Genomic DNA, 20743 nt, shown 5'->3' on the forward strand with positions numbered 1-20743 from the left:
TCCGTGACTTTACCGGCGCTTTGGAGTGATAGTACCTACCGTCAAGCACGGCTCTTTTCTGTTTGCTTACTTTCTTGGACAAATGAAAAATCTTGAAATCTGTGCATGCGCTGGGGCTGTATCTTATTCTTCTATAATTATATCATACAGCTTAGTGGTGACGTAAATGTGATATAAGCATAGATAGTAGTACCAGAAATTTTCATGAGGTGCAAAATTTGCGTTTTTCAAGGGCAGAGCACTTTTTTTAAAATTGAAATTGGGATAAACTCCACGCACCGGTATTTCACATGCAAAGCTTCTGGTGGGTATGGTTTCCTGGCATTGAAACGCGAATATGAGAACCAACGAAAATTTCCCGCTATGTGGTATATCATTCATGCACTCCTCAGAGGAGGTTGGACACGATCAACAATTATTTTGCTGGCTCATATTAATGACAATGATTTCAATGCAAAGTTTTAGCAGCGTATTAGAGACTGAGAGTAGATTATTTGGGACTTCCTGGCTCCTTTAGGTGTACAGCTGTCCCTATCCCTAAATACCCCCTCCATTCTTAGTGTATATAGAGTGCTTACTATAGGTTTTTTCCTGCCAGTACGAGTCAAGCTACATACAGCACTGCTGAACTGTACTCTACCCTATAGTCTATCTAATTCTGGTTCAGATACAGCTAGTCAGGTGTTTGTATAAGCTCAGTAAAGTCAGAGGTAGCTATAACTGTTTTACACTAGTCTTGTTTATGGTAACGTATGCAAAAACCACAGAAATGTCATGTGAATGATGGCACGTGTCCAACCTCTTCAGGGTAGCATATAATGTGATGATACAAGTATATTATATAATAGTATTATGTGCATTTCCTTGAGCAGTGGAATACACATGCTGACTATAACTGACCAGCACACGTTTCCTCGTGCGGCTACACCTCAATACAATTATAGTGGCTGTACGCCTACAAAATCATAGTCAATTGCTAAAGCGTCAATTCCTGTCTCAGACAAGAGCATACTCCTTTTCTTCCATTACAGGACTACACTCCCATTCTTGGGAGATATATTCAACCCATTTGACAACATTGCCTCAATTAATGACACTGTTGTATTAGTGCTCACACTGGATGTGCCAAGTGGCTCAAATATTCCCTTCACAATATTTGCCGTGACAATGTACAACACTTCCTCTGGAGAGATGCAACTGATAAATGAGTTGAATTTTTTCATTGTCCAACCTGACATCAGTGTGACAACTGAAGCACTCTCTGTAAGGTGGGCAAAGTACATGTATCATCTTCACTCTTCAACTGAGTGATGATTTAAATGTCTTGTTATGGTGATTTTAATGAGTATGCGAAAGTTATTAGCTTATTGCAGACTATCGTAAAATCCAAAAGTCATTTCATTGAGCACAAATGTTTTATGTACAGCTAGTGTATCTCTCTAATAGTTAGGCCTCAAAGCCTAGTTCGTAACGTGTATGAGGCTGCATGTTCTAATTGACTCTGCTCATGTTGGACATACAGTACTTCGCTCTGCTATAATTATATGATCTCTCCACAGATTATCCAGGATAGTGAACACGGAAGTGATCAACTTTGACCTTTGGATAGAGCGTGTGGATAGTACCTTTCCTGACTATGATATCACTATTGACGTTTCTCTGGAGCTGCCACCTGAAACGATTCTGAATTCGACGCTTGACAATCTGTCTGTTAGTATGAAGAGTGTTGCAGGAAGTGAGGTTTCTGTGCTGCTTAATCGTTCTGTGCTTAGCTATGTCAACAGTACCAGCATGCAACTGCTCCACTTTGAAGGACACTTCTTACCGAGTGTTACTGATGGACACGTGATAAAACTGAATGGATCAGTTACGTTCATTGTGGATCCTTACACATTCACAGACTATGTAGAGTATTTCACATTCCCTGATTTGTACTTCATAAGACCCACGATTGAAGCAGAAAGTTTGACATTCAACTCATTTAACGAAGGTTCTGAAGTAGTGATTTGGGAGCTGACACTGACAAACATTGCTGGTTCACCATTTGATCTTACAGTAGACATTTATGTAGACACAGATGTACTTCATCTTTTGTTTGTGGATGTTCAAAGTGTAGGGTAAGTCCTATTGTCTCTTCTGCATATCTTTTATACTTGCACCTAGTGTTATATTAATTTCACATGATTGCAATCTGTTGGAGCATTAGTTAGATCTGCTCTGCACTTTATGTGTTCTACAGGGGAGGTCTTGACTTTGTTGCACCAGTTCTCATGGATAACACAACTTTCCAAGCTCAATTGGTGTTCCAGAATCTCACCTCAGTGCTGAGTGGCGATAGTGGGGTCTGCTCAGCGTGCTCAAGAGAGATTGTCATGTTAATCCATACAGTACTCATCAATGAAGTTGGTGATCGTAGTTCACTTGTGAATGCAACTGGTCGCTATGCTAGTCAGACAGTTATGGTGCGTGTTGATACACTTAACTATTCTCCAAGTACGTACATAAATTGTTACGTATGTATAAGTTTAATTAGTATAGCCTTAACTGAAGTCTATGGTATTTTCCCTATTAATATAGGCAGAGTCAAGGAATACAGGCATTGAGACAAGCTACAGTACAAATAATCCAGACACAAGGCATGGTTTTTTCCAAGTTGGGGAAACAGGGACTGTGAACATTACAATCACACAACCAGAAGTAAGTCAGATACCAGTATGCAGTACTGCATGACGAAGCTCCATGCACTATTCTCTTCATTGTTAATTAGCCAAAACTTGTCAATAACCGGTATAATAATTATGATTAATTTTATATAGCGGGTAATTTTCATGGGGTAAAAATTCATTCATTCAACTCCAAACTGATTGTTGAATAAAAATTTCGTTGCCTTCACTGTATTGCATGCGTTTCGGTAAGCGACACCTATATTTTTTGGGTGAAACATTTCGTGGTAGCCAGCTTGTCCACAAAAAAACGAATATTTATCCTAAAAAATTATCCGCTATACAGTATTAAAAAAGTTATGGAGATCCTATGTATATAACCCTGTGTGCATGCATGTACATTACACGAAACCCAAAATTGCAGTGGCTAGGTAAATACTATGATTATTTTCCCTCTAGAATATCTTGTCCAACCTGACTTTGAACCTGACCATGACCCAAACCCTACCTCTGGACTACCCAATGATTGTGTCCACAGTGACGGTAGTACACATTGGTACTAATATCGAAAACACAGTGCTGGCTGTGGGTGACTCTGAATCATCACCACACATTACTCTAGTCTCAAATGTGAGTCTCTTGAATTAAGCTTGTTAACATACTGAAGGTCCTTGATGTACTACATTATGTAGGGGCTTTAAGTTTGGTGATTTTGATTATTGTCTAAAGCATAATATATAGTATTATTTTTACTTACTTGAGTTTAACTGCTCACCTTCCATTTAGAATGCTATAACTGTTTATCTGGGAGAGGTGCTCAACATAGGGGATGGGATGATGAATGAAGATGATCAGGTGGTGGTCAGCATCACTGCCTTTGCTCAGACCACAGGCAACGATCTGCGTAGCCAAGTAAGTGATATATGATTCGGATTGTTTGAGGGAGAATTCTGAATTGTTTTATCGCTATGGTGTTTTATACTGTGTGTTAACTTTCTTCCACCTTCCAGATTGTCACGCTGTACAGCTTCCTTGAAGAGGAGCCATTCGTTCAGGATAGTACAATACTGCAGCTCATACATCCACAAGTTCAGTTATCCCTAGCCGATTTAGGCCCCCCTGGTTCATCGGATGAAGGAGACTTAATCACCTTCAAACTTCAATTACATCATCAGGTATACTATACTAGCCTCGTTCATAGGCCGATTTTCTTTAATGGAATGGCTTTGGAACGAGTCTAGTAAACTATGCGAGCGTGTACATATTTGATTTGTACTGGTGTACCAAAGTTCTGTAGTAATCCACTGTTGCCCGTACTTTTTCACACGCAGGTTGCATTCCCCAGTGCCTCGGCTTACAATCTTCAGTTCTCTATAACTACTGATCATGGAGCACTGACAAGCCTCGTTATAGACTCAGCAATCACTACTGGCTCCTCTTGTCTCATTGGGTCACTGTCATGCTCTGCGATCAATACATCTATGTTCAGTTGTAGCTCTCTTCCTACCGACTGTGCTGCAAGTGTTGTTATGTCAGCAGAGCTTCCAATGGGTGTGGTGGCTGGAAATAACATTACCATTGAAACTACCTTACAGTACGACAGTAACCCTTTCTCAGCTCCTCACACTGGTGTGATGTACACACCTCTTGATGTGAGTGTAAATGTCTATTCTATTTCACAACGGTGTGTGAATGGCAGATTTAAACACCTATGTTGCTGATATGAAAAATGTTCCGGCCCCCATCACTATTTAATTTTGATACTTTATCCTTGTGTAGGCCCATTTCATTGAGAGTGTCAAAGTGCCGACACAAGTGTTCGAGTCGAATGTCTCTCATCCTCTCATTGCCCTGTTTCAAACCATTGAGTTCACACTTACTCTAACTGTGCCTGAAGGAGAGACTCAAGATGTCTCCATTTCCTTTAATACCACCATCACTCCACCAGGCGATCCCAATGGTGTCAACTTGACACTAACACTGCAGAGTATAGTCATACATCCCACAGCAAGCCAGTAAGTTTCAACCTAGCACCCCAGTGTTACCATGAAGCATATTTTTTGCTTTGAAGATATGTAAAAGGAGCTTAATAACATGCATGGCTAGACATGATCTTGAAAGATTGCATATAGATAGTCGTTTAGCATTCATGCACTTTTCAGAGGAGTTTAGATATGGCTGAGTTGGCTTATATTATATTTACATGATTTCAATGCTAATTGTTAGCGTATCAGAGAATTAGAGCAGATTATATGGCTTTTTTGGGTGTATATGCAGCTGCCCGTTCCCCAATTATCACCTCCATTTTGACAAGTTCGCCGTGCATGGAGTGTTTACTAGATTATTGCTGCCAGTAAGATGTAAACTGCTAAAGTATATACACTACCCTATTATAATTATAATCCTGGTCCAACCAGGCAATAGGTGTTATACAAGCGCAGTAAAGTCAGAGGTAGTTGTAACTTTTTTTTACGGTTGTGAGCGAATCTGCAAGAGGTCAAAGTTTAGAATGGCTGCTGCTTCTTCTACCAGGCAGTCAGTATAAAGCTTCGTAGCTATTTTCTGGCTAACAAACAGTTAGCACTGTGGTGCAAAGCCTAACTAAAATAGAAACATTGTGCAAACATATCGATGATGATATGAACGATTCTGAAGAGACTGCAGCTATTTTTACTGTAGCCATACCTTGAGAACGAAGCTTTATTTTGTAAAATCCACATCTAAGAAAACGTTACTTGAAGCCTATAGAAGCTGTTATGTGTAATCACATCTTACAACCGTTGAGTACTTACAGCTGGAATGCACACATGCACTGACTATAACTAACAAACACACACACACACACTTTACTGTATTCCTCATGTGGCTACGCCTCGAAACATAATTGAGTGGCGTAAATTCCTGTCTCGTGGACGAGAGCATACTTCTTTTCTTGTTTGTTTCATTACAGGACTACACTACCATTCTTGGGAAATATATTCAACCCATTTGACAACATTGCCTCAGTCAATGACACTGTTGTATTAGTGCTCACACTGGATGTGCCAAGTGGCTTAAGTATTCCCTTCACGATATTTGCTGTGACAACGTATAACACTTCCTCTGGAGAGATGCAACTTGTAAATGAGTTGGAATTTTTCATTGTCCAACCTGACATCAGTGTGACAACTGAAGCACTCTCTGTAAGGTAGGCAAAGTACATGTAATCTTCAAACTGAGTGAGTATTTAAATGTATAGTGAGTTAATGAGTATAAGAAACTTGTTAACCGTATTGCAGACTACTATAGTAAAATCCACACGTCATTTCATTGAGCCAAATCTTACATGTATACAGCTTTGTACCTCTCTAATAATTAGCTCAAATACATCCCAGTTCACAACGTGCACGAGGCTGGATGTTTTAATTGACTCTGCTCATGTTGGACATACAGTACCTCGCTCTGCTATAATTATGACCTCTCCACAGATTATCCAGGATAGTAAACACGGAAGTGATCAACTTTGACCTTTGGATAGAGCGTGTGGATAGTACCTTTCCTGACTATGATATCACTATTGACGTTTCTCTGGAGCTGCCACCTGAAACGATTCTGAATTCGACGCTTGACAATCTGTCTGTTAGTATGAAGAGTGTTGCAGGAAGTGAGGTTTCTGTGCTGCTTAATCGTTCTGTGCTTAGCTATGTCAACAGTACCAGCATGCAACTGCTCCACTTTGAAGGACACTTCTTACCGAGTGTTACTGATGGACACGTGATAAAACTGAATGGATCAGTTACGTTCATTGTGGATCCTTACACATTCACAGACTATGTAGAGTATTTCACATTCCCTGATTTGTACTTCATAAGACCCACGATTGAAGCAGAAAGTTTGACATTCAACTCATTTAACGAAGGTTCTGAAGTAGTGATTTGGGAGCTGACACTGACAAACATTGCTGGTTCACCATTTGATCTTACAGTAGACATTTATGTAGACACAGATGTACTTCATCTTTTGTTTGTGGATGTTCAAAGTGTAGGGTAAGTCCTATTGTCTCTTCTGCATATCTTTTATACTTGCACCTAGTGTTATATTAATTTCACATGATTGCAATCTGTTGGAGCATTAGTTAGATCTGCTCTGCACTTTACGTGTTCTACAGGGGAGGTCTTGACTTTGTTGCACCAGTTCTCATGGATAACACAACTTTCCAAGCTCAATTGGTGTTCCAGAATCTCACCTCAGTGCTGAGTGGCGATAGTGGGGTCTGCTCAGCGTGCTCAAGAGAGATTGTCATGTTAATCCATACAGTACTCATCAATGAAGTTGGTGATCGTAGTTCACTTGTGAATGCAACTGGTCGCTATGCTAGTCAGACAGTTATGGTGCGTGTTGATACACTTAACTATTCTCCAAGTACGTACATAAATTGTTACGTATGTATAAGTTTAATTAGTATAGCCTTAACTGAAGTCTATGGTATTTTCCCTATTAATATAGGCAGAGTCAAGGAATACAGGCATTGAGACAAGCTACAGTACAAATAATCCAGACACAAGGCATGGTTTTTTCCAAGTTGGGGAAACAGTGACTGTGAACATTACAATCACACAACCAGAAGTAAGTCAGATACCAGTATGCAGTACTGCATGACGAAGCTCCATGCACTATTCTCTTCATTGTTAATTAGCCAAAACTTGTCAATAACCGGTATAATAATTATGATTAATTTTATATAGCGGGTAATTTTCATGGGGTAAAAATTCATTCATTCAACTCCAAACTGATTGTTGAATAAAAATTTCGTTGCCTTCACTGTATTGCATGCGTTTCGGTAAGCGACACCTATATTTTTTGGGTGAAACATTTCGTGGTAGCCAGCTTGTCCACAAAAAAACGAATATTTATCCTAAAAAATTATCCGCTATACAGTATTAAAAAAGTTATGGAGATCCTATGTATATAACCCTGTGTGCATGCATGTACATTACACGAAACCCAAAATTGCAGTGGCTAGGTAAATACTATGATTATTTTCCCTCTAGAATATCTTGTCCAACCTGACTTTGAACCTGACCATGACCCAAACCCTACCTCTGGACTACCCAATGATTGTGTCCACAGTGACGGTAGTACACATTGGTACTAATATCGAAAACACAGTGCTGGCTGTGGGTGACTCTGAATCATCACCACACATTACTCTAGTCTCAAATGTGAGTCTCTTGAATTAAGCTTGTTAACATACTGAAGGTCCTTGATGTACTACATTATGTAGGGGCTTTAAGTTTGGTGATTTTGATTATTGTCTAAAGCATAATATATAGTATTATTTTTACTTACTTGAGTTTAACTGCTCACCTTCCATTTAGAATGCTATAACTGTTTATCTGGGAGAGGTGCTCAACATAGGGGATGGGATGATGAATGAAGATGATCAGGTGGTGGTCAGCATCACTGCCTTTGCTCAGACCACAGGCAACGATCTGCGTAGCCAAGTAAGTGATATATGATTCGGATTGTTTGAGGGAGAATTCTGAATTGTTTTATCGCTATGGTGTTTTATACTGTGTGTTAACTTTCTTCCACCTTCCAGATTGTCACGCTGTACTGCTTCCTTGAAGAGGAGCCATTCGTTCAGGATAGTACAATACTGCAGCTCATACATCCACAAGTTCAGTTATCCCTAGCCGATTTAGGCCCCCCTGGTTCATCGGATGAAGGAGACTTAATCACCTTCAAACTTCAATTACATCATCAGGTATACTATACTAGCCTCGTTCATAGGCCGATTTTCTTTAATGGAATGGCTTTGGAACGAGTCTAGTAAACTATGCGAGCGTGTACATATTTGATTTGTACTGGTGTACCAAAGTTCTGTAGTAATCCACTGTGCCCGTACTTTTTCACACGCAGGTTGCATTCCCCAGTGCCTCGGCTTACGATCTTCAGTTCTCTATAACTACTGATCATGGAGCACTGACAAGCCTCGTTATAGACTCAGCAATCACTACTGGCTCCTCTTGTCTCATTGGGTCACTGTCATGCTCTGCGATCAATACATCTATGTTCAGTTGTAGCTCTCTTCCTACCGACTGTGCTGCAAGTGTTGTTATGTCAGCAGAGCTTCCAATGGGTGTGGTGGCTGGAAATAACATTACCATTGAAACTACCTTACAGTACGACAGTAACCCATTCTCAGCTCCTCACACTGGTGTGATGTACACACCTCTTGATGTGAGTGTAAATGTCTATTCTATTTCACAACGGTGTGTGAATGGCAGATTTAAACACCTATGTTGCTGATATGAAAAATGTTCCGGCCCCCATCACTATTTAATTTTGATACTTTATCCTTGTGTAGGCCCATTTCATTGAGAGTGTCAAAGTGCCGACACAAGTGTTCGAGTCGAATGTCTCTCATCCTCTCATTGCCCTGCTTCAAACCATTGAGTTCACACTTACTCTAACTGTGCCTGAAGGAGAGACTCAAGATGTCTCCATTTCCTTTAATACCACCATCACTCCACCAGGCGATCCCAATGGTGTCAACTTGACACTAACACTGCAGAGTATAGTCATACATCCCACAGCAAGCCAGTAAGTTTCAACCTAGCACCCCAGTGTTACCATGAAGCATATTTTTTGCTTTGAAGATATGTAAAAGGAGCTTAATAACATGCATGGCTAGACATGATCTTGAAAGATTGCATATAGATAGTCGTTTAGCATTCATGCACTTTTCAGAGGATTTTAGATATGGCTGAGTTGGCTTATATTATATTTACATGATTTCAATGCTAATTGTTAGCGTATCAGAGAATTAGAGCAGATTATATGGCTTTTTTGGGTGTATATGCAGCTGCCCGTTCCCCAATTATCACCTCCATTTTGACAAGTTCGCCGTGCATGGAGTGTTTACTAGATTATTGCTGCCAGTAAGATGTAAACTGCTAAAGTATATACACTACCCTATTATAATTATAATCCTGGTCCAACCAGGCAATAGGTGTTATACAAGCGCAGTAAAGTCAGAGGTAGTTGTAACTTTTTTTACGGTTGTGAGCGAATCTGCAAGAGGTCAATGTTTAGAATGGCTGCTGCTTCTTCTACCAGGCAGTCAGTATACAGCTTCGTAGCTATTTTCTGGCTAACAAACAGTTAGCACTGTGGTGCAAAGCCTAACTAAAATAGAAACATTGTGCAAACATATCGATGATGATATGAACGATTCTGAAGAGACTGCAGCTATTTTTACTGTAGCCATACCTTGAGAACGAAGCTTTATTTTGTAAAATCCACATCTAAGAAAACGTTACTTGAAGCCTATAGAAGCTGTTATGTGTAATCACATCTTACAATCGTTGAGTACTTACAGCTGGAATGCACACATGCACTGACTATAACTAACAAACACACACACACACACTTTACCGTATTCCTCGTGTGGCTACGCCTCGAAACATAATTGAGTGGCGTAAATTCCTGTCTCGTGGACGAGAGCATACTTCTTTTCTTGTTTGTTTCATTACAGGACTACACTACCATTCTTGGGAAATATATTCAACCCATTTGACAACATTGCCTCAGTCAATGACACTGTTGTATTAGTGCTCACACTGGATGTGCCAAGTGGCTTAAGTATTCCCTTCACGATATTTGCTGTGACAACGTATAACACTTCCTCTGGAGAGATGCAACTTGTAAATGAGTTGGAATTTTTCATTGTCCAACCTGACATCAGTGTGACAACTGAAGCACTCTCTGTAAGGTAGGCAAAGTACATGTAATCTTCAAACTGAGTGAGTATTTAAATGTATAGTGAGTTAATGAGTATAAGAAACTTGTTAACCGTATTGCAGACTACTATAGTAAAATCCACACGTCATTTCATTGAGCCAAATCTTACATGTATACAGCTTTGTACCTCTCTAATAATTAGCTCAAATACATCCCAGTTCACAACGTGCACGAGGCTGGATGTTTTAATTGACTCTGCTCATGTTGGACATACAGTACCTCGCTCTGCTATAATTATGACCTCTCCACAGATTATCCAGGATAGTAAACACGGAAGTGATCAACTTTGACCTTTGGATAGAGCGTGTGGATAGTGCCTTTCCTGACTATGACATCGTTATTGAAGTTTCTCTAGAGTTGCCATCTGAAACGATTCTGAATTCGACGCTTGATAATCTGTCTGTTAGTATGAAGAGTGTTGCAGTTAGTGAAGTTTCTGTGCTGCTTAATCATTCTGTGCTTAGCTATGTCAACAGTACCAGCATGCAACTGCTCCACTTTGAAGGACACTTCTTACCGAATGTACCTAATGGACAAGTGATAAAACTGAATGGATCAGTTATGTTCGTTGTGGATCCTTTCACATTCACTGACTATGTAGAGTATTTCACATTCCCTGATTTGTACTTCATAAGACCCACGATTGAAGTGGAAAGTTTAACATTCAACTCATTTAACGAAGGTTCTGAAGTAGTGATTTGGGAGCTGATACTGACAAACATTGCTGGATCACCGTTTGATCTTACAGTAGACATTGATGTAGACACAAATGTACTTCACATTCTGTTTGTGGATGTTCAAAGTATAGGGTAAGTTCTATTTTCTCTCTTCTGTATCTTTTTATTCGCACCTATTTTATATTTTATATTGTATAACTATTTGAGCATTAGTTAGATCTGCTCTGCACTTTATGTGTTCTACAGGGGAGGTCTTGGCTTTGTTTCACCAGTTCTCATGACTAACACAACTCCCCAAGCGCAATTGGTGTTCCAGAATCTCACCTCAGTGCTAAATGGCAGTAATGGGGTCTGCTCAGCGTGCTCAACTGGGATTGTCATATTAATCCATACAGTACTCATCAACGAAGTTGGTGATCGTAGTTCACTTGTGAATGCAACTGGTCGCTATGCTAGTGAGACAGTTATGGTGCGTGTTGATACACATTGAAATTGAAAATTCAACTAAATTGTATAATTTTTATATTGTATTTTCCTCTAAATAGATTGAGTTAAGGAATACTGGCATTGAGACACGCTATAGTACAAACAATCCAGACACCAGGCACGGTATTCTCCAGGTTGGGGAAACAATGACTTTGAACATTACAATAACACAACCAGAAGTAAGTCAGCTATTATAATTCTACTAATCAGGTGACGTGGCTCAACAACTGGCCAATGATTGATATAATTTATTACAACAATTATATGGATATTCAAATTGTTCTTATGGATCTGTAACTTTTTGTGCATAAATTACACGAAAGAAAAAATTGCAGTGTCTTGTATTATGATTATTTTCACTCTAGAATGTCTTGTCCAACCTGACTTTGAACCTGACCATGACCCAAACCCTACCTCTGGACTACCCACTGATCGTGTCCACAGTGACGATAGTACACATTGGTGCTAAAATCGAAAACACAGTACTGGCCGTGGGTGACTCTGAATCATCACCACACATTACTCTAGTCTCAAATGTGAGTCCCTTGTGGCTTGTTAACAACACTGAAGGTCTTTGATGTACTATGCATGTAGGGGCTCTAAGTTTTTCTTCACTAATAATTATATAGCTATGAATAACTCAGTGACATTCATATGAAAAGTATTGTTATCATATCAATTTTGCGTGATTTGATTTTGTCAAAAGCATGGATATATTTTTACTTACTAGAGTATTAACTACTTACTCACCTTCTGTCTAGAATGCTGTGACTGTTTATCTGGGAGAGGTGCTCAATAGAGGGGATGGGATGACGAATGAAGATGATCAGGTGGTGGTCAGCATCACTGCCTTTGCTCAGACCACAGGCAACGATCTGCGTACCCAGGTAAGTGATGTGTCTGGGATTGTTTGAGGGACTGCATTGTTTTATCCCTGTAAAACTAACAGTTTCTAAACTGTTTTAACTTTCTTGTATCTTCCAGACTGTTACTCTGCGCTGCTTCCTCGAAGAGGAGCCATTCGTCCAGGATAGTACAATACTGCAGCTCATACATCCACAACTTGAGTTAACCCTAGCCGATGTAGGCCCCCCTAGTCCATCAGACGAAGGGGACTTAATCACCTTCAAACTTCAATTACATCATCAGGTAAAATACATAAACGTGCACTGGCAGGGTTTCATCTAGTGAGGGGGGGGGGGGTAGGGGTGAGCCTTCCTCCCAAAATGTTGTTGAATAATGACATCATCACATCTACTGTATAGTATGTAACTAGACCTATGTGATGCATTAGCATGTAATAGGGTGTGTGGTTAACACATGTAGGAGTGGCCAAACATTTTGCAGCGTGGTTACGCACCCAAACCTCCCTCCCCCCCAACTTTTAATCCTCGATGAACTGACTAGTGTACCAAAAGTTCTGTATAGTCATCCACTGTTGCCTGTACTTTTCCACACGCAGGTTGCATTTCCCGATGCCTCGGCTTACGATCTTCAGTTCTCTATAACAACAGATCATGGAGCACTTACAAGCCTCGTTATAGACTCAGCAAACACTACCGGCTCCTCTTGTCTCATTGAGTCACTGTCATGCTCTGTGATTAATACATCTATGTTCAGTTGTAGCTCTCTTCCTACTGACTGTGCTGCAAGTGTTGTTATGTCAGCAGAGCTTCCAATGGGTGTGGTGGCTGGAAATAACATTACCATTGAAACTACCTTACAGTACGACAGTAACCCATTCTCAGTTCCTCACACTGGTGTGATGTACACACCTCTCGAGGTGAGTATTTTATTTCACAACGGCGTGTATCAATGGCAGATTTAAATTTGTAACGAAGGTTGCTGATACGTATATAAGCTTCAGCCAAGTGGCTACTTGCTCCCCATCATTAATTAGATTAATTGTGATGCATAAACTGCTTTATCCTTGTTGTAGGCCCATTTCATTGAGAGTGTCAAAGTGCCGACACAAGTGTTCGAGTCGAATGTTTCTCATCCTCTCAACTACGTTGCCCCATTCCAAACCATTGAGTTCACACTCACTCTAACTGTGCCTGAAGGAGAGACTCAAGATGTCTCCATTTCCTTTAATACCACCATCACTCCACCAGGCGATCCCAATGGTGTCAACTTTACACTAACACTGCAGAGTATAGTCATACATCCCACAGCAAGCCAGTAAGTTTCAACTATTAGTGGCTGTACAGGCCTATATACTCTACTGGTTATTGTTTGAATCCGAAGTGTGAATTCCTGTCTTTTGGATGAGACTACTTTTCTTATTTGTTTCCATTACAGGACTACATCCCCATATTTGGGAGATATATTCAACACATTTGACAACATTGCCTCAATTAATGACACTGTTGTATTAGTGCTTACAATGGATGTGCCAAGTGGCTCAAGTATTCCCTTTACGATATTTGCCATGACAATGTACAACACTTCCTCTGGAGAGATGCAACTGGTAGATGAATTGGATTTTTTCATTATCCAACCTGAAATCAATGTGACAACTGAAGCACTCTCTGTAAGGTAGGCAAAGTGCAAGTCATGTAATATTCAGGACTTTAATGCGTTGTTAGGGTGATTTATTATACGAAACTGGTTAGTATTTAATAATTCCGTACATCATTATTGAGCAAAATTTTTACATGTACATGCAGCTAGCTTATACTTATCGAAATTAAAATGTACATCCCATTTCATGACGCCGAATAATTTTTGTAATTGACTCTTCACATTGACACTATATTTCGCTCTGCTACACTTATATAATCTGTCCACAGATTATCCAGGATAGTGAACACAGAAGTGATCAACTTTGACCTTTGGATAGAGCGTGTGGATAGTGCCTTTCCTGACTATGACATCGTTATTGACATTTCTCTGGAGCTGCCACCTGAAACTATTCTGAATTCAACGCTTGAAAATTTGTCTGTTAGTATGAAGAGTGTTGCAGGAAGTGAGGTTTCTGTGCTGCTTAATCGTTCTGTGCTTAGCTATGTCAACAGTACCAGCATGCAACTGCTCCACTTTGAAGGACGATTCTTACCAAATGCACCTAGTGGACAAGTGATAAAACTGAATGGATCAGTAATGTTCATTGTGGATCCTTACACATTCACTGACTATGTAGAGTATTTCACATTCCCTGATATGTACTTCATAAGACCCACAATCGAAGTAAAAAGGTTATCATTCAGCTCATTTATCGAAGATTCCAAACTAGTGATTTGGGAGCTGGTACTGACAAACATTGCTGGATCACCGTTTGATCTTACAGTGGACATTTATGTAGACACGGATGTACTTCAACTTCTGTTTGTGGATGTTCAAAGTGTAGGGTAAGTCATAACTATCTCTCTTCTTATTTGCACTTTATTGATAGCAATTTGTACGTTGGAGCATTGGTTAGATCTAGTCTGCACTTTATGTGTTCTACAGGGGAGGTCTTGGCTTTGTTTCACCAGTTCTCATGGCTAACACAACTTTCCAAGCTGAATTGGTGTTCCAGAATCTCACCTCAGTGCTGAGTGGCGGTAGTGGGGTCTGCTCAGAGTGCTCAACAGAGATTGTCCTGTTTATTCACACATCACTCATCAATGATATTGGCGATCGTAGTGCACTTGTGACTGCAAGTAGCCACTATGCTAGCGTGACAGTTAATATGGTGCGCTGAAACACATTGTACATGAGAATAGTACAATCAGAGAATATACGTGTATAACCTAAATGTGTACATATTAGGCATAGCCTTCAAGTATAATTATAAGTTGCAGATGGTATTTTGCTCTCAATAGATGGAGTCAAAGATTACGGACATTGAGACAAGCTACAGTACAAACAATCCAGACACCAGGCATGGTATTCTCCAGGTTGGGGAAACAATGACTTTGAACATTACAATAACACAACCAGAAGTAAGTCAGATACCGTAATTATAGTGTGCTGCAGTACTGATGAGGCTCCACTTATATCTTCTAAAATACCCCAAACTTAATTTTCAATAATCGGTACATTATGTATCATCGAATTTTTTTGCTTTAGACTGTCTCGTCTAACCTGACTTTGAACCTGACCATGACCCAAACTCTACCTCTGGACTACCCAATGATTGTGTCCACAGTGACGGTAGTACACATTGGTACTAACATCGAAAACACAGTACTGGCCGTGGGTGACTCTGAATCATCACCACACATTACCCTAGTCTCAAATGTGAGTCTCTTGAGGCTTGTTAAACAACACTGAAGGTCTTTGATGTACTATGCATGTAGGGGCTGTAATTTTTGCTTCACTAGCCCCGAATAACTAACTATGAAAAGTATCGATTTTCCGTGATTTCCAAAGCAAGGGTATATTCCCTTCTAGAATGCTGTGACTGTTTATCTGGGAGAGGTGCTCAATAGAGGGGATGGAATGACAAATGAAGATGATCAGGTGGTGGTCAGCATCACTGCCTTTGCTCAGACCACAGGCAACGATCTGCGTAGCCAGGTAAGTGGATATGTTTGAGGGAGATTCTTATCCCTGTCATAGTATCGAATATAGTATACTGTGTGTGGTATATTGTCTTCTATCTTCCAGACTGTCACTCTACACTGCTTCCTTGAAGAGCTGTCATTTGTCCAAGACAGTACAATACTGCAGCTCATACATCCACAACTTGAGTTAACCCTGGCCGATGTAGGCCCCACTGGTCCATGGGATGGAGGGGACTTAATCAGCTTCATACTTGAAATACATCATCAGGTATAAAGTTCATGAACGTGTACATATAATTTTATTGGTACCATGGTGTACCAAAAGTTCCACTGTTGCCTGTACTTTTTCACACGCAGGTTGTATTCCCCGATGCCTCGGCTTACAATCTTCAGTTCTCTATAACTACTGATCATGGAGCACTGACAAGCCTCGTTATAGACTCAGCAAACACTACCGACTCATCTTGTCTCATTGGGTCACTGTCATGCTCTGTGATCAATACATCGATGTTCAGTTGTAGCTCTCTTCCTACTGACTGTGCTGCAAGTGTTGTTATGTCAGCAGAGCTTCCAATGGGTTTGGTGGCTGGAAATAACATTACCATTGAAACTACCTTACAGTACGACAGTAACCCTTTCTCAGCTCCTCACACTGGTGTGATGTACACACCTCTCGACGTGAGTGTATACATGCATGTATATATTCTATATTTCACAGCGGCATGTATTAATGGCAGATTTAAATTTGTGTATTATGGTTGGCCATAAAACTTGGTTAACGGGAGCAAAGAGGGTGGTGCAATGCTGTTCACATATACTGGTATATTGTTTGGCAAAGGGGCGCATTCTGGTTAAAATTCAATCAATGTTTGGATATTTCAGGTATGCATGGGCAGTCTTCAAGTCCATGTGGTTCTATCCCTACATATAATGTAGCCATTTTATTTCTGTTGCTAATTGCCTGTGCTTTTGCCTGCCTCCCTCCCTTGTTCCACCAGGGGGGTATACATACCTCTATATAAAGCCTGGGGTTCACTGTGCATCACTAGTATTGTATAATATATACTGGGTGAGGTTAATCTCCTTATTAGTAGCGAAGACTTTGCCCTTCCAGTAGCGAGGCCCGTGCCCACTTTGGTAATCTAAGAACTTGGCTCAAATTATCAGATCGGCTGGTATATATGCACCCCTCTCCCCTCCATTGGCCCAACGTTAATTTGTAATTAAGGTTAAACCAGGCTGATGGGGATGCTTGATTTGAAAGACGCTCCCCATCTTTATTCTGTGGATTGGTTTGTAGAAACTGATTGATATTCCTCTGTAGGTCCTTTTCACTGAGAGTGTCAAAGTTCCGACACAAGTGTTCAAGTCGAATGTCTCTCATCCTCTCAACTACGTTGCCCCATTCCAAACCATTGAGTTCACACTCACTCTAACTGTGCCTGAAGGAGAGACTCAAGATGTCTCCATTTCCTTTAATACCACCATCACTCCACCAGGCGATCCCAATGGTGTCAACTTTACACTAACACTGCAGAGTATAGTCATACATCCCACAGCAAGCCAGTAAGTTTCAACCCTATTAAGTTATTAGTTATGGCTGCATGTACGCCTATGCTACTTGTCAACCCAAAGTGTGATTTCCTGTCTCATGACAAGAGCATACTCCTTTTCTTTTTGTTTTAATTACAGGACTACACTCCCATTCTTGGGAAATATCTTCAACCCATTTGACAACATTGCCTCAGTCAATGACACTGTTGTATTAGTGCTCACACTGGATGTGCCAAGTGGCTCAAATATTCCCTTCACGATATTTGCCGTGACAATGTACAACACTTCCTCTGGAGAGATGCAACTGGTAGATGAGTTAGATCTTTTTATTTTCCAACCTGACATCAATGTGACAACTGAAGCACTCTCTGTAAGGTAGGCAAAGTACAGTCATGGTTTCAAATGCGTTGTTATGGTGATTTTGATGAGTATGCGAAACTGGTTAGCTTATTATGCCTAGAGGGCATAGCTGCACGAAGGATACGGTAAAGCTGACTGTGTGTGTGTCTGTCTGTTTGTCCGTGTGTCAGTTCCAGCTGTAACTGCTCAATAGATGCAATGCGACGAAAAGTAACAGCTTTTAATAAGCATCTAGCCACGTTCTCTTGAATTTTGATTCGTGGATTTGTAAACTAACGCATTTTTATCGAGTTTTACTCACAGTGAAGGCTGTTGCATTATCTTCAGAGTGTTCGCACAAACTTTATATTCCCACTAAAACGCTAGTTGTTTGTTAGCTAAAAGATCAGGAAAGAGCTGCAAAGCTGCATGCGAACACTGTACTGCCAGAAGCGGTGCGCATGCGCAAGCGAGGTATATACGGCAGTGGTTTTGTGTGTCTGTGTGTGTGTGTAGACTGTTACAGCTGGTCAAGGATGAATCAAGTGCAAGTAAGAGTTTCTATAGGCTTCTAGTCATGTTTTCTTGGATTTTAATGCGTGGATTTGCAAAATAATGCTTCGTTCTCAAGTTATGCCTAGTTTTGCTTACTTGGAATGCCATTGCAGCCTTTTCAGAGGAGCACGTAGCCAAACTTGTTTACAGAGTGTTGCTACTCTACTTAGTAGTTAGCTCTGCACTAGAACGCTAGCTATTGGTAGCTGCAAGAGTGATAAGAGAGCTGCAATTAAGGCTCTGCTGATGGCAGCCATTAATTTTTGACTTGAACTTTTAATTGGCATCGATCGTTTTTAACAACAATCGTGGTCGATCATTACCCACTCTTTGAGTTTGCATGCAGCAAATTAATCATGTGTATAAAATTAAGCTATTAGTAGCTTTATATGTTATATAGCTTTGGCATATCCACCGAGGCATCAGCACCTGCGGTGCTTTCATTATTATCATCATTCTAACACAAAGCAAACTATAGTATATACCTCTTCTATATTAATACCTGATACTTTTGAGCATAGCGAGCACAGCGCAACTTGCATCACTCGTTGTCAGTATTGTAAAAACCCATGTACATTATTTCATTGAGCACAATTGTTAGGCCACTCCAAGTGACACTCTGGTTTCTGGTCCTGAAGTTTGCGGGCGGCTTTTCTCATTATGTCATTATCAATTTCACCTTATGAACTCATTATTTTGCAAATGAATATCATTATCACACTATTTTGTACCACATAGACCATTCTGCGCATGAAATAATGAGATAGAAATCCAAGAATAAAATCTGATGCGGGCGGTGGACCAGAAACCAGAGTATCACTTGGAGTGGCCTTACATGTATACGGCTAGTGTACCTATATCTGATCCCAGTTCATATAATGTGCATATAATTAATATAAGGCTGCATGTTCTCCTCATGTTGGACATACACTACTTCGCTCTGCTGTATAATTACCTCTCTACAGATTATCCAGGATAGTGAACACAGAATTGATCAACTTTGACCTTTGGATAGAGCGTGTGGATAGCACCTTTCCTGTCTATGATATCGTTATTGAAGTTTCTCTGGAGTTGCCATCTGAAACGATTCTTAATGTGACGCTTGACAATCTGTCTGTTAGTATGAAGAGTGTTGCAGGAAGTGAGGTTTCTGTGCTGCTTAATCGTTCTGTGCTTAGCTATGTCAACAGTACCAGCATGCAACTGCTCCACTTTGAAGGACACTTCTTACCGAATGTACCTAATGGACAAGTGATAAAACTGAATGGATCAGTTACGTTCATTGTGGATCCTTACACATTCACAGACTATTTCACATTCCCTGATTTGTACTTTGTAAGACCCACAATTGAAGTAGAAAGGTTATCATTCAGCTCATTTATCGAAGATTCCAAAGTAGTGATTTGGGAGCTGGTACTGACAAACATTGCTGGATCACCGTTTGATCTTACTGTGGACATTTATGTAGACATGGATGTACTTCAACTTCTGTTTGTGGATGTTCAAAGTGTAGGGTAAGTCATATGCTCACTCTCTGATTTTATTTTCACCTGGTTTTGTACTTGCATGCAATATGTTTGAGCGTTAGATCTAGTCTGCACTTTATGTGTTCTACAGGGGAGGTCTTGGCTTTGTTTCACCAGTTCTCATGGCTAACACAACTTTCCAAGCTCAATTGGTGTTCCAGAATCTCACCTCAGTGCTGAGTGGCGGTAGTGGGATCTGCTCAGAGTGCTCAACAGAGATTGTCCTGTTAATCCACACATCACTCATCAATGATGTTGGTGACCGTAGTGCACTTGTGACTGCAAGTAGCTACTATGGGAGCGGGTCGACAGTTAGTACGGTGCGCATTGAAACACAATCTGTTATATATACTGTTCTCATAGGCATGCACTTATATCCTGGCGTATTTATAGTCTTAACTGCTGATGGATGCATGGTGTTTTCCTCTCAATAGATCGAGTCAAGGATTACTGACATTGAGACACGCTATAGTACAAACAATCCAGACACCAGGCACGGTATTCTCCAGGTTGGGGAAACAATGACTTTGAACATTACAATAACACAACCAGAAGTAAGTCAGATACCGTAATTATAGTATGCTGCAGTACTGATGAGGCTCTACTTTTCTCTTGGTGAATTAGAATACCCCTAAAAAATTGTCAATGATCGGTACATTACAAAGATA

At 40.3% G+C, this 20743-nt stretch overlaps 1 protein-coding gene across 1 annotated transcript in view; it reads left to right on the forward strand.

Annotated features, from left to right (window-relative positions):
- Positions 1–20743, forward strand: part of LOC135331208 (uncharacterized) — an 84929-nt gene that overhangs the window by 43105 nt on the left and 21081 nt on the right. The window contains exons 65-104 of the mRNA XM_064526287.1: positions 1032–1268; positions 1560–2117; positions 2240–2462; positions 2578–2697; positions 3123–3293; positions 3450–3575; positions 3674–3838; positions 3995–4315; positions 4443–4678; positions 5614–5850; positions 6131–6688; positions 6811–7033; positions 7149–7268; positions 7694–7864; positions 8021–8146; positions 8245–8409; positions 8565–8885; positions 9013–9248; positions 10183–10419; positions 10700–11257; positions 11372–11594; positions 11671–11790; positions 11977–12147; positions 12373–12498; positions 12596–12760; positions 13074–13394; positions 13551–13792; positions 13913–14149; positions 14404–14961; positions 15062–15287; positions 15418–15537; positions 15665–15835; positions 15989–16114; positions 16205–16369; positions 16459–16779; positions 17426–17667; positions 17794–18030; positions 19515–20063; positions 20167–20395; positions 20510–20629. Coding sequence (XP_064382357.1) covers positions 1032–1268; positions 1560–2117; positions 2240–2462; positions 2578–2697; positions 3123–3293; positions 3450–3575; positions 3674–3838; positions 3995–4315; positions 4443–4678; positions 5614–5850; positions 6131–6688; positions 6811–7033; positions 7149–7268; positions 7694–7864; positions 8021–8146; positions 8245–8409; positions 8565–8885; positions 9013–9248; positions 10183–10419; positions 10700–11257; positions 11372–11594; positions 11671–11790; positions 11977–12147; positions 12373–12498; positions 12596–12760; positions 13074–13394; positions 13551–13792; positions 13913–14149; positions 14404–14961; positions 15062–15287; positions 15418–15537; positions 15665–15835; positions 15989–16114; positions 16205–16369; positions 16459–16779; positions 17426–17667; positions 17794–18030; positions 19515–20063; positions 20167–20395; positions 20510–20629 — 9778 coding nt within the window. The remainder of the gene's footprint in view (positions 1–1031; positions 1269–1559; positions 2118–2239; positions 2463–2577; positions 2698–3122; positions 3294–3449; positions 3576–3673; positions 3839–3994; positions 4316–4442; positions 4679–5613; positions 5851–6130; positions 6689–6810; positions 7034–7148; positions 7269–7693; positions 7865–8020; positions 8147–8244; positions 8410–8564; positions 8886–9012; positions 9249–10182; positions 10420–10699; positions 11258–11371; positions 11595–11670; positions 11791–11976; positions 12148–12372; positions 12499–12595; positions 12761–13073; positions 13395–13550; positions 13793–13912; positions 14150–14403; positions 14962–15061; positions 15288–15417; positions 15538–15664; positions 15836–15988; positions 16115–16204; positions 16370–16458; positions 16780–17425; positions 17668–17793; positions 18031–19514; positions 20064–20166; positions 20396–20509; positions 20630–20743) is intronic.

The sequence above is a fragment of the Halichondria panicea genome, chromosome 2 (assembly GCF_963675165.1).
Source record: "Halichondria panicea chromosome 2, odHalPani1.1, whole genome shotgun sequence".
Taxonomy (NCBI): domain Eukaryota; kingdom Metazoa; phylum Porifera; class Demospongiae; order Suberitida; family Halichondriidae; genus Halichondria; species Halichondria panicea.